At 41.7% G+C, this 14,039-nt stretch overlaps 1 protein-coding gene across 1 annotated transcript in view; it reads right to left on the reverse strand.

The window, feature by feature from the left end:
* Window positions 1–14,039, reverse strand: part of PTPRR (protein tyrosine phosphatase receptor type R) — a 139,329-nt gene that overhangs the window by 12,371 nt on the left and 112,919 nt on the right. Inside the window, exons 9-10 of the mRNA XM_068401734.1 lie at window positions 8,635–8,714; window positions 6,319–6,456 (exon numbers count right to left, since the gene is read on the reverse strand). Coding sequence (XP_068257835.1) covers window positions 6,319–6,456; window positions 8,635–8,714 — 218 coding nt within the window. The remainder of the gene's footprint in view (window positions 1–6,318; window positions 6,457–8,634; window positions 8,715–14,039) is intronic.

The following is a 14,039-nucleotide window of genomic DNA, read 5'->3' on the forward strand; positions in this document are numbered from 1 at the left end:
AATTCATAGAATTACATTTATGCAGTTTACTCTTTCCAAATGGGATTTCCTTCTGAGCAAGAGATTCAGAATTTGTCTTCTCCTCAAAAGACTCTTTATCCTCTTTACTCTCCTGAGCCCTGATACAACAAAGCATGTAAATGTGCCCTTAGATCTTACTGAACTCAATGGGACTTAATGTGCATGTTAACGTATTTTGCAGAATCTGAGTTATCTACTATATAAGTTACTGGAAATGAATGTTAAAAAAATCCATCAGTCTTGACAGAGCTACACAAAATTATATACAGAATTCTTGATGAATCAGTAGTGTTATACTATTTTAGCAATGTATCTGACAAGCATCTACTAAAAAGGAGATGAAGAAATAGTATATACAGTATGAACCATTTTATTTTTCCCCTGCAATAATTTGCTTATCTTCAACTCAACTGCAACTTCATATTCATTTCCATTAAAGTATCTCTATAGTCTACCTGAAAGCGAACATCCCTGTTGTATAAATACTTCTCCAAAAATAGATGCTTATTGTCTTAAGAGTGTAAGGTATCTGAAAGCCACATTTTCTGAAATAATGCTAGCTAATCTGCCTTGCTCATTAAATTTAAAAAAAACCCAACAATTAAAGAAAACCTTCTTTTTAATATACAATGCACAGGTAAAAAAAACACCAAGAGAACAGACAGTTCTACAGTAATAGGAATCCCAGAAAGAACTTGTTTGTATTTCTTCACAAACTCTTGCTAAAGAAACTGGTATTTATTTAGACAGTAGCCTACATTACACAGCAAAATGAAACAATCCCTTTAATATAATTAATTTCCTTAAAGCATAACTCCCAGTAAATCCTGCTAAAAATGAACCAGAAAAAAAATATCAGTGAAATGCAAGGCTTTACCACCAGGTGTGATCTTTAAGCTGCTACTCTACTTGATAACCCAATAGCTGATTGAACCGAATCATCTCTGTTCTATAAATACTTTTCTAAAAATAGATGCTCATTACCTGAATAGTGTAAGGTGTGTGAAAGCCACATTTTCTGAAATAATGCTGGCCATTCTGACTGGTTTCATTCAAATCCTGTCTTTTGCAGAATTACTCGAACATCCTAAATTTGCTGTCTCCCCAAAGACATCAAGAATGGCAATAAAATACTCAGAAATTTGTATGAAAAAAAAGTGTTCTCAAGCTCCACAGTCCCCCCATGTGACACATATAGCTACTATCATCCGCCAGATCTGCAATTCATGCTCCTCCCTGGGAGTGTAGTTTTCAGTGCTAATATGGGAAAAAGAAAAGTCTAAATACACAATTGTACCCTGACAATCAACAATAGTTGGGTCAACCCCTGAGACTTCTTGATAAATGCGAGCATGTGATGCTCACTACAAAGCCCTCAGGCACTCCAAAAGAGTGTTTTTCTTGACTCTTTCCCAGAACAGGAATTGGCAACTTGCGCTGGGTGGACAATGAAATGGGGCCGTTCATTAAAATAACTTTCATATAACAGTCCGTCTACATTTAGTGAGATACAATGGATTATTTTTACCACAGTCTCCATGCATCTTTTTAAAACACCATTTGTTACTACTTTAAAAAATAGCCTTGAAAATAGAGCTGGGATCAGCTCGCTCAGGCACTTCTAAGAAGACAGATACTTGGGGGAATTAATATGCTTTTGAAAGTTAATTGTAATAAAGGGAAAAAGATGAAGATGGGAGTGATAAACATATCAGATATACAAAAAATAATGTAGAAAATCCCAGGAGTATCGGCAAAAAAGAGTAAACTGCCTCCAGCTATTGCTTGAACCTTAGAGAAAATTCCACTGGTCTCAGGAAGATACGTTTTAAACCTGTTCAAAAGCTAAACACAGAGGTTAAGAAGGGTACTCTCTAGCCTCATGTCTGTAATCAGTAAAAGCTTATTGCCTACAGTATACATCAGAAAAAAAGGAAGAATTCGCTTGTTCTTGTCATCATATGTTCCTCCACCTCCACTCTTTGTGCTGGTCCTGATTCTGTTCCTTGCTGATCTTTCAGGCTGCACATTTTCCCTTTCAGCATATACATCTATTAGAGTACTTTCTAAATAGGTCACATATTTTGTGAGCTTCGGGATGAACATACAATCCTCTGTGTAGTCAGCAAACATATAACATCTATGAGCAGGATTTTTTAAAAGATGCTTAAACTCAAAAAAAAAAAAAAAAGAAATCCCATCCAAATTGCATGCCAGCCAAAAGCCTGGGAATTTTCTTACTTTCATGTGGAAAATCTCATCTTCCTGCCATCTTTCAAATTCCCCCCTTGGATTCATTTCCATTGGTTAGCTTTTTGCTCATAAATGATTATTTATTTCTGTTGTCATGCCTGACCTTTTTTTTTTAAAAAAAAACAAAACACCCCAACATTCCCTGACCCAAACAGGATGTTTATATAAGAAACAGTATCTCACATCACCTTTAATTGATTTCAGCCTTTGTCCTTCCCCCTGTGACAGGGCTACACAGGCTTAGATTCCATCCATCCCCTGTCCTGTCTCCTTGTGTGTCCCGTCCCACGCCTGCCGGGTGCCAAGCTTCATGGGACCGCTCCTGAGGTGGATCTCCATAACTGGTCAGGGTCTGGCCCTGCCTCCGACTGGGGCTGGCACCTGCTATTTGCAGCAGTTGGTCTGTGTTCAGGAGTACAGGCTTTTTTAACTTTCCAGAAAGTGCTCCTATTGCAGCCCAGTCCCCCAGGCAATTCTCTTGAATGGAGGAAGACACTCTCAGCTGATGGGTTATTTACCTACTTTACTTTCCCTGGATTTGGACCCTGAACAAACTTGGTTTAACAATTCTCACATATTTGTGAAGTTGCTTTACTTCAGCTCCACTACTTCTTTATTTTTCCATATAGCTACGTCAACAAATTTACACATTAAATGTCCCAATAACCAGGCCAACAAACAACACTAATTAATAATGACAACAAAGCTTCAATTCCAGAATCCTTTTTTACTCGTGTCCTCTATTTATTGTCACTACTAACTCAAGTATGAGAGGTATATTTTAAGATGGCTTGCAGGATTTGTCTTCATATAGTAAAATCCTCTAAGTTAGGACCAAATCTTCTTAAGCTTTTCCAAAACCTAAGACATATCTATGGTGCCAATACTCAACTTAACTAATAAGTTATCTTCAAAGAGGCTTATGTGAATTCTGCAAAAGGTAGGATTTCTGAATTCCAAAATCTGCTTTGCTATGTGTAGATAAGAATGCCTATAGACCAACTAAGGGAAAAAATGTTATATGTAAAATCTTATGAGCTTTAAATAGTGAGTTAACAAGATTGTCCTAGATAATTACTGACAACAAGATTTACATTAGCCAACAAGATTTACATTATCCAACAAGATTTGCATTATCCAAGTTGAATAAACACGCATTGTGCAATGCATCTGTCAGTACTAGTCCTTTCTTGCTGGTATTTTCTAAAGGCAAATAAAATGTATATTATCTATGGAATACATAGCATAACTTTGAAAGACAGCTGATAATACAGAAGTCTATAAACTTCTCTATAAAATTATATAGAAGTATATAAAATTCTTACACTCCGCATTTTTGCCTAATTTCCACTGCTCAGTTGTCTTTAAACTGTCAGTAATATCTGAAGTTTATATGTGCCTTGTGAATAAAGCTTTGTAAGGTTGTGTCCTAAAATATTACTACAGAATTAGAGATGGTCACCTTCAGTGGGTGATTCATCTCATTCTCTTAGAGTGGGATGGATCACCCTCTGGAGGTGACTACTGCTCTTCAGTGACCAAGGAGGGTACCTAGATCACTAAGTGAGATGTGTTTTTTCTCATATTAACCCTAAAATTATAGCCTAGAATTCCAAGTTTTTCATTACTTATCCAGGCAGAAGCTTCTTTGCTGTGCACTCTCCTTGCACAGGTGGATTTCCAGTCTGTTCAGACATTGTGTATCTCTGAGGACAGGTTTTACAGATTCTGCTTAAAACACTCATGGCCCCGATAGTTCCTTCAGCATTATTCTTGCTTACAAACCAATCTCCTTTTTTTAATCAGATTTCAAAATGAAAAAGAAAGAAAATCCAATAATTTAATGCTCCACGGAACTAACTCTATAGAAACTTTCGTTTATCACCATTTCACACAATTCCCATTGTTATTGCAAATTCATCACATCAGTTGATTGAACTAGGACACTAATGTCCCAAATAATTTTACTTATGCTAAATAAATGAATTTATTGGTGAGATTATGGTTTTTCTTGTGTCTCATTTGAGATCTCCCTTATTGTACATTAATTTATACATTATAATACATTATAGTTCAAATGGAGGCTGGCTGATGTTATACCAACTGAGGAATGGGGTTTATACCTGAAAGTCAGGTTTATTTGTGCAGGGGTGGCTGTGGATGAGTGGATGAGTATGCTTTCAAATATGAAGGTATTTATATGTGTGTATATTGCAGATGTACCTCCCTGAAAATGATGGAAGTAAAGCAGACCACAGAGAAGAGAAAATATCAAGTGCTATTATGCTAAATAACATCTGCTCTTGCCTTCTCTGTAGAGAGCAAATACTTTAACAGTGAAGTTAATATGCTGAGCATAGCCATTAGCTAAACTGTTTTCTTTTCAATAGCAAGCAAGGTTCCAGGAGGAACCTGCTAACAGTGGGAGAGTTCCTAAGGTTTCTAGACAGGGCAGAACAGCTTGTGCAAACACAGCCTCTCTTTATAGCCTGGGAACGATTTGAGATTCCCCCTCCTTTCTATTAGGAGGAAATTACCACTGCCAGGCCACAACAATGCAGATAAACACCAGCGCCTAGAGCCTGCGTAACTCAGGTAAACACAGGGCTTCCTGATATGATGGAAACCACCAGGCACTTCTTTCAAGTCATTCTTCTTACACAGTGTCAGATGTGAGTGTTTAAACAGTCAGCATTTCCTCAGTGAAACACTTATTCTTTTGGCCAATTTGGGGTAAGTTTTCTACATTTTCAGGAGTAATCTTTTTAATGTAGGCTTCTGGACACTTTTTTGAACTGTCTAGTGCAAAATGGCACCTGGTTTGGAAATACGTCTTGGGATATTTTACAGGACCAACATACTTTTTACACACAGCTTTCTTGAAATCCACTGGATTTTAAAGTGAGTTCACATTAGAAGCCCAAACTCACAGTGACAAAGAGCCAAGCAGTGGTCAAGTGCGGAAGAAAGAAGAGTATGTATGTCTACCGAGTCCACATTTAAGTGGAGCAGTGAGTTTGAGCTCTGGGAACGCACTCAGGATCTTGGTCCCTTGATCACTCAGACTGGGAACTTTGAATAAAATCTGTTTCTCTGTCATCACATGCATCTGAGTTGGAAGGGCAGGGGTGTGAGTGGAGCAAGGGTAATATAGCCCTGGTGCTTATCTGGCACGGTGCTGAGACTTGGTTGAGGCACCTACCTGGAGTTGGGAATTGCTACCAAGTCCAGCAGTTTGGACACAAGAAAGAAGTCAAACTCCTTTATGTCTGTCTCTCTCTTGTCCACAAGCCCTGTAAACCACTTCTTTAACATTCGAACTTCCAAAACAGAGCTTTGTGTTGGCCCTCTGCATGGGAGAGTGATTTTCATTCCTAATGTCTGGCAGTCACAAATAGGACTCTGGCACTATCAAGGAAAGCCTGGCAACAATTTATGTGAACACTAAATAAAGCTATTAAAGATGTAGCTGGGAAACAATCCAAAAGTCACAGAATGTATAACAGACAATTAGATGGCCATTAGCAACTCAAATGCAATTGTCATGTCTAATTGGTACTAAGGTAAAGAGCCATGTATTCCCATTCTGGCTAAGTGCCTCCATGGTATTGGCATTTGTGAGCCCAAACTACATTTCTGAGACGGTCCAGAAGATTTCTAATGTCTGGAATGGATTCAAAACCTGCCATTATGGCAAAGTGCAAACTTCAACCATGTCAGGAAACCTCTAATCATAACATAACACAAAGTAACAAGAAGTACAGAGGTGACCAACAGATAAATGACGTGTTTCTTAAAAAATTATGAACCCAACGGCACAGATCTAGAAAATTTAATTCCTTTTTCTCTTTTTTAAATACATCTTTTCTGATTGCTATGCAATTGCAGTTGGTGTATTTGGCTACCCCAACATTACTTTTCACATTGCCCATTACCAGAGTATTTAAGAGGTGGTTATCCACTAGCTTGCTTCCATATCTGCTAATGTTCTTTCTACAGTATGCAGCCATTGGAATAATTTCTCAGTTTGGCTAGTTGTCATACCTCATTTTTTTCTTTCAGCTTTGTGATCATAACAATGACAGGGCTGTCTTCTTGCCAAACCATCTGCCAGAAATCATTCACGGTATTAATCATGGGTCCCTGAGTTGCAATGAAAGCCTTCTCTTTACCTCCATATCCCTGGTTTAGAAACAGACACAAAAGCATTTACTTTAAATTCATGTGGTAAACCAAAATTGTAGGTGAATATTCTAAAAGAGCAAAAAAAGGAATCTGCAATTTAAAAAAAACCCCTAAATGTTATTTGAACAGAAAGCAGTTATAACTAACAGCAGAGCAGATCAGAAATTTTTCAGTAGAACAGTTTTTCCTCTGGAAACTACTTATTCAATGGACTGAAATGGTCCTGAGAATATATCAGTTGCTCTCAAATTTCCCTGCTTACTTGGCTTCTTCTAGCTTACTCTGTTCTCCAAGTTGTTGGGGCTTCCCATCATCCAGTGGTACTTTAATCCATGATTTATATTGCTGCAGTGTTTACAATATAGTTTACAGTCAACAAGCCACTGAAAAAAAAATGAGAACTATAGAACTGGTTTCTATGAAGATTCATGACAGGAAGAAAGATTTAAAATACATAAATGCTTGTGGAGTCAAAGACTGCTCTGCATCTTTGCCAAGGGAGAATTGCCTTTACGAGACGTTATAGGAGGGACAGCATATCAGCATAGGGAGTTCCGAGACACACAAGTGTATAGGAGGGCAAAGAAAGGTCAGGTAGACAGTGGGGAAACAGAAGGGAGGGAAAGGCAAGAAGAAAAGAGAAAAAACAAGAGATTGCCTTCTTATTTTTGGGGTGAGAAGGAGAACTTGTGAGTTTGTGCAGTGATGGGGTGCCCGACAGTAATGCAGATCAGGAGAGCCAGGCAACGCCTAAAGGGGACGAGCGAATGGAGAATGGCTGGAGATGGTGCGGAAGCCTCTAGTCATGGGTCTTTCTTTTGGGTACCTTTCTGCCTGACAGCTGTTAGTCATTGCATGATAGATAGATCCTCAGCTGGAATAAACACTCCTCCTTCTGCTCATCAATCTGCCTGAACATATTGTGCCCATGAAAGGTATGTCAGGATCCCAGCGAGCCTAATGATATTGCATACATGGATGTGAAATTTTATTTCAGTGCTGGGTTGGATTTTTTCTGCAGTTGCTGACAGTTCAACCAGTTTTAGCAGCAGGAGAAATCACCATATGTTGGCCTGAAGGGTGGTGGCATAGGGAAAAGGGAGACCTCAGAGGACTCAAAACACGGCCTGGCTGATGGAAGAGTTGCTCTCCAAAGAGAACCGCTCTGCTTAGTTACATGATGAGGTCTTTCATACAAAACACTGAAAGTACAGGATGTAAAGTGAGGCAGGGTAAGGGGCATGGAGGATGTGTATGTACATATTCATGTACTGTTATTTAAAAAAGCAACATCATTGTAGACTCTGGGGCCAAATTTCAGTTGCACTATTACATTTATTCCAGCTGAGGATCGGGTACATTCCTAATCAAAACATTTAATGTTGAAGGTAGAAGACTATACTCCTAAAACATGACTGAAGTAGTTTCTTAGTAGTCTATTCAGCATACACTGTGCCACGAGTTCAAGAAGGCTCTGTGTGTGTCACCGAGGATTATAACACAGCTGACACTTAGAAATAATGTTTTCCAACAGGGTTCATGCTCATAAAGTCTTTGTATCATGTAACCATTCAATATAGGGAGTAAATATGTGAATGAGTGTGTGTATATGCGCTAGTGCATATGTGTGTATTTAACACATCTGTTTATGCTCCTTTTCACAAACTCATTACAACATTTATTTAATTACTTAACTGATGATTTCAGGACTATCAATTGATATAGTTATGCATGAAAAAAAAACATCACCGCTGATCTTGTTTGTGGATAACATGACTGCAATGAGCAACCATAGAGCTTATATTGCAGTTGACTCTGATCTCTTTACCAACATACCAGTATCTCTGTCACTATTAGAAGGTAGCCCTCTTTTCCTTACTATAAGGCAGTAGGAAAATATTAAACAGTAAATACTGAAGTAAACAGAAATAGTAATGCATGTGTTTCTTATTGTTTTTAATAAACTATTTGATATATTGTTTTTCTTACTGCAGCCATTTTAGTAATGTGGTCTTTGTTAAAAACAGCACAATTTGTATCACACAGACAAAAAGATTAGGATTTATCAATGAAGATGGATAGGAATAAAATGAGTGGCACCTTGGCAAAATCAGCTATACACGTGGAAAATCAAATATTGTCTCAAAAGCACATGAAGAGTTTACGTTTACTTACCCTAACGTAGTTAGCATTTATGTAGGTACTCAAGGAGTCAGATGGATTTTTTGGTGTCAAATACACTCTGCTTAGAGGATCTAAGAGCACAAGGAAGATGGAAATTGAAAAGAAAACCCATAATTAGAAGATTTCTATAGAGAATCAAAGACTTGTTGAAGAAAAAAATCTACTGTTATTCAGGGTTGTCAAACACTAAAGCATTATGCATGAAGTTCTTCCCTCTGCAAAGGATCATCACGTGTAACTAAGGTACATCTATACTGCACAATGCTGGGCTGTGTAGAAGTATCTCAGCAAGCTGTGGACATTGAAGTAACACTATCAGGTCCAGGCAATGTTCAGCAAGGTCTAGTCTGCCCGTGTTGGGTATCAAGCTGACCTGCCTAGACTGTCTCTGAAACCTGTGTCCTACCATTGTACGATGCTGGATAATTACACCACGTCCTTCGGATTCAACTTTGATCTTTGCCTGAACCTGTACTGTTCCAATAAGTACAGCTGGAATTCAACTAAGAAAAACTCCCTCTGCCTGTGATGAAATCAGCTGTGTGTTTTTATACCAGTTTAAATTCACTGTAAGGGGCTGGACTAGGTAATCCATGTCCTTCCCTTCTGTCCTGTGTTCTCATCTGACACAATCTGGGACCATTCATGTGTACTAGACTGGAGACACAATGCCAAAATACAGGAATATTTTCTTCACACTCTTCTTTCCTTCACTCTCTTGGATGATCTAGAATGGAGTAGGAGCCAGTTCTGTTGAGTATAGAGCTGGGGGTTACTAAATCCCTCCTGCAAAGGAAGTTTCTGCTTGCTCATTTGTGATCATGTGATCCCTCATGTATTACCCTTTTGGAATTAAAGCCAGCAAATTCTCAATTACACAGCGTAAGAGAAAGGGATAAGGAGAAGGGGAGTGAGGTGCCTATGTTGTGGCTGTCTAGGGGCACACTTTGACTTTCTTCACACCTTTTCTGAAAAAATATTCTACTGTTACAAAATGATATAGAAATATTTCTGTCCTTAAAAAAATAATCTTTTCTTCGGGCAATTTGCTTAAAAAATTAATGAGAATCAGCAGCTTTTTGACAGTATACAGACACCTATTGGTTTGAAAATAGTCGCTGGATAGCTGCTTTACTGAGTCCAAGCTAGGCAATGTGTTCAAAGATACATACATGGATGCTGAACTAGAGAGTGGTAAGAAAACACTATTTATTATGTGGCCCTGCTGTTTGCACGAGAAAGATATAATTGATGTACATATGCTGTAGCAAAAAAATGGTATTTTCAGAGTTGCTTTGGATTTCTTTTGTGACTTTTCATCCTGTTCCTAAGAACCAGATAAAACCTTTGCAAATCAAAGGAAGAGGAGGAATGATCGTAAACATAATTTTTCCCAATGGAGGTCACAGGCGCGTCTTGGACAGGAGTGGAGCCTTTGCAGGACCCAGGCTTGTGTTTTGAAATTATGTTTCTTAAAATGTGCAAATGAATGCATGACTTCTAGTTCAAAGCATGTGCATGGAAGTCTTGTCCTCTGCGTTAACAGCACAACATGAACCCTGGTTAGCATGTGTTAAAATCTCTTTGTACTAGGTTTCCCAACTTTTTCACGTAGAGCTTTTTTTCCCCCTTAACAATATGAGGACAGGAAACCTCTCATTCCTTTTCAGCACAGAGTGATTATTAGCCATTTCCACAAATGCCTCAGGCTACGTGGCCTTGAAAAAACACCGGCTTCCTCCAGCTCACACAATGCCTCTGATTCTGCTGTAGCTTGACCCCTACCTTAAAAAACCTCTTCAAGCAGACCTCAACATCCATGTTTAATTACCATGCCTTGGGATAAATCCCTCTGTTACTAAGGAACAGTACTAAATCAGTTTCACAATTTCTGAAACCTCCTTCCAACTCCAATCAAACTAAACAAACCACTGCTGCTGAATGGGAATCTTTTATAAATTAACAGTCCTGATCAGTTATGAAACAGGTTAAGTGCTGTAAACTCAGCTCTTGAAATGAGGAAAATCACAGAATCACAGATATCACAGAATGTTAGGGATTGGAAGGGACCTCGAAAGATCATCTAGTCCAATCCCCCCTGCCGGAGCAGGATTGCCTAGACCATATCACACAGGAACGCGTCCAGGCCGGGTTTTGAATGTCTCCAAGAGAAGGAGACTCCACAGCCTCTCTGGGCAGCCTGTTCCAGTGTTCAGTCACCCTTACAGTAAAGAAGTTTTTCCTCAAATTTAAGTGGAACCTCCTGTGCTCCAGCTTGCACCCATTGCCCCTTGTCCTGTCAAGGGATGTCACTGAGAAGAGCCTGGCTCCATCCTCATGACACTTGCCCTTTACATATTTATAAACATTAATGAGGTCACCCCTCAGTCTCCTCTTCTCTAAGCTAAAGAGACCCAGCTCCCTCACGCCTCTCTATATAAGGGAGATGTTCCACTCCCCTTAATCATCTTCGTGGCTCTCTGTGCTGGACTCTCTCTAGCAGTTCCCTGTCCTTCTTGAACTGAGGGGCCCAGAACTGGACACAATATTCCAGATGCGGCCTCACCAGGGCAGAGTAGAGGGGGAGGAGAACCTCTCTTGACCTGCTAACCACACCCCTTCTAATACACCCCAGGATGCCATTGGCCTTCTTGGCCACAAGGGCACACTGCTGGCTCATGGTCATCCTGCTGTCCACTAGGACCCCCAGGTCCCTTTCCCCTACGCTGCTCTCCAACAGGTCTGCCCCCAACTTGTACTCATACATGGGGTTGTTCTTGCCCAGATGCAGGACTCTACACTTGCCCTTGTTATATTTCATTAAGTTTCTCCCCGCCCAACTCTCCAGCCTGTCTAGGTCTCTCTGAATGGCTGCATAGCCTTCCGTTGTGTCAGCCACTCCTCCCAGTTTTGTGTCATCAGTGAACTTGCTGACAGTGCACTCTATTCCCTCATCCAAGTCATTAATGAATATATTGAATAGTACTGGTCCCAGTACCGACCCTTGAGGGACTCCGCTAGACACAGGCCTCCAACTGGACTCTGTCCCATTGACCACCACTCTCTGGCTTCTTTCCTTCAGCCAGTTCACAATCCACCTCACTACCCGATCATCCAGACCACACTTCCTCAGTTTAGCTGCGAGGATGCTGTGGGAGACCGTGTCAAACGCTTTACTGAAATCGAGATAGACCACATCCACAGCTTTACCATCATCTATCCACCGGGTTACGTCCTCATAAAAGGCTATCAAGTTGGTTAAGCATGACTTCCCCTTGGTGAAGCCATGTTGAGTGCCCCTAATGATCTCCCCCTATCCTTGATGTGCCTAGAGACAGCACCAAGGACAAGTTGTTCCATCACCTTTCCGGGGATGGAGGTGAGGCTGACCGGTCTATACTTACCCGGGTCCTCCTTCTTGCCCTTTTTGAAGACTGGAGTGACATTTGCTTTCCTCCAGTCCTCAGGCACCTCTCCCGTTGCCCACGACTTAGTAAAGATGATGGAGAGTGGCCTAGCAATGACTTCCACCAGCTCCCTCAGCACCCGCGGGTGCATCCCATCAGGGCCCATGGATTTATGGACGTCCAGATTGCTTAATTGTTCCCTGACCCAGCCCTCATCTACCAAGACAGATTCCTCCTCTATCCTGACTTCTTCTGGGGCCGCAGGGGTCCGAGATTTAGTGCAAGCACTTCAAGAAACAGCTTGTGGATTTGTGGGTCTGACCCACCAAGCACTTTCTACAGAATCACAGAATCACAGAATCAATCAGGTTGGAAGAGACCTCTGGGATCATCGAGTCCAACCGTTGCCCTTACACCACCCTGTCAACTAGACCATGGCACTAAGTGCCATGTCCAGTCTTTTCTTAAACACATCCAGAGATGATGACTTCACCACCTCCCTGGGCAGCCCATTCCAATGGCTAATAACCCTTTCTGAAAAGAAATTCTTCCTGATGTCCAACCTGAACCTCCCCTGGCGAAGCTTGAGGCTGTGCTCTCTTGTCCTATCGCTAGTTGCCCGGGAGAAGAGGCCAACTCCCACTTCACTACAACCTCCCTTCAGGTAGTTGTAGACTGCAATAAGGTCACCTCGGAGCCTCCTCTTCTCCAGGCTAAACAACCCCAGCTCCCTCAGCCGTTCCTCGTCGGTCAGACCCTCCAGACCCTTCACCAGCTTGGTCGCCCTCCTCTGCACTCGCTCCAACACCTCAACACCTTTCTTGAAGTGTGGGGCCCAGAACTGAACACAGTACTCAAGATGCGGCCTCACCAGTGCCGAGTACAGAGGGACGATCACTTCCCTAGACTGGCTGGCTCCACTATTCCTAATAGAGGCCAGGATGCCATTGGCCTTCTTGGCCACCTGGGCTCACTGCTGGCTCATGTTTAGCCGACTGTCGATCAGCACCCCCAAGTCTCTTTCCACCGGGCCGCTTTCTAACCGCTCTTCCCCCAGCCTGTAATGCTGCATGGGGTTGTTGTGGCCGAAGTGTAAGACCTAGCACTTTTCTTGTTGAACCTCATGCTGTTGGTCTCGGCTCATCTATCTAACCTGTCCAGATCCCTCTGTAGGGCCCTCCTACCCTCCAGTAGATCGACACTTCCACCCAGCTTGGTGTCATCTGCAAATTTGCTGAGGGTGCACTCAATCCCAACATCTAGATCATCTATAAAGATATTGAACAGCACCGGCCCCAGAACTGAGCCCTGGGGAACACCGCTAGTGACCGGCCGCCAGTTGGACTTTGCCCCATTCACCACCACTCTCTGGGCTCAGCCATCCAGCCAGTTTTTAACCCATTTAAGAGTCCATCCATCCAAGCCCCGGGCAGCCAGTTTGTCTAGGAGGATGCTGTGGGAGACAGTGTTGAATGCCTTACTGAAGTCTAGATAGACTACAGCCACAGCCCTGCCCTCATCTACTGCCCTCATCTACCTTCATGTTACTGTGAATCTGCTGTTCTGCTGCCAGTGTTTTCATGTAGACTTTTGCCCCGAGGGTACTCTTCAGAAAGGGGTGAGGGATGACATCCAGGTACCTTGGATGTGTTGCACACGCAAGGATACCCACGGAATGGTGTTAAGCCACTTGCTCCTTTGTAAGCAAGAGCCCATGCATGCTCTGAAACACCAAGGTAATTCTGCTTCTGGTTTGAGATGGAAAAGTGAGATAGGAAGGGGAAAAGACACAGGGCTTTGAAGCTGAGGACCTGCTGTGGGGACATGTAGTAGGGGCTGCAGGAGACAGCAGGCAAAGGCGAAGATGTGGAGTAAGAGGATGAGGAGGGAGCAGCGGGGCTGGTGTTCTGCCATGGGGATGTGACTGTGGTGAGAGACAGGGAAATCTGTGTGCAGGACTGGGAACCTGCTCAGAGGGAGTGAGAAATG

Source organism: Nyctibius grandis, chromosome 5 (assembly GCF_013368605.1).
Source record: "Nyctibius grandis isolate bNycGra1 chromosome 5, bNycGra1.pri, whole genome shotgun sequence".
Lineage (NCBI taxonomy): Eukaryota > Metazoa > Chordata > Aves > Nyctibiiformes > Nyctibiidae > Nyctibius > Nyctibius grandis.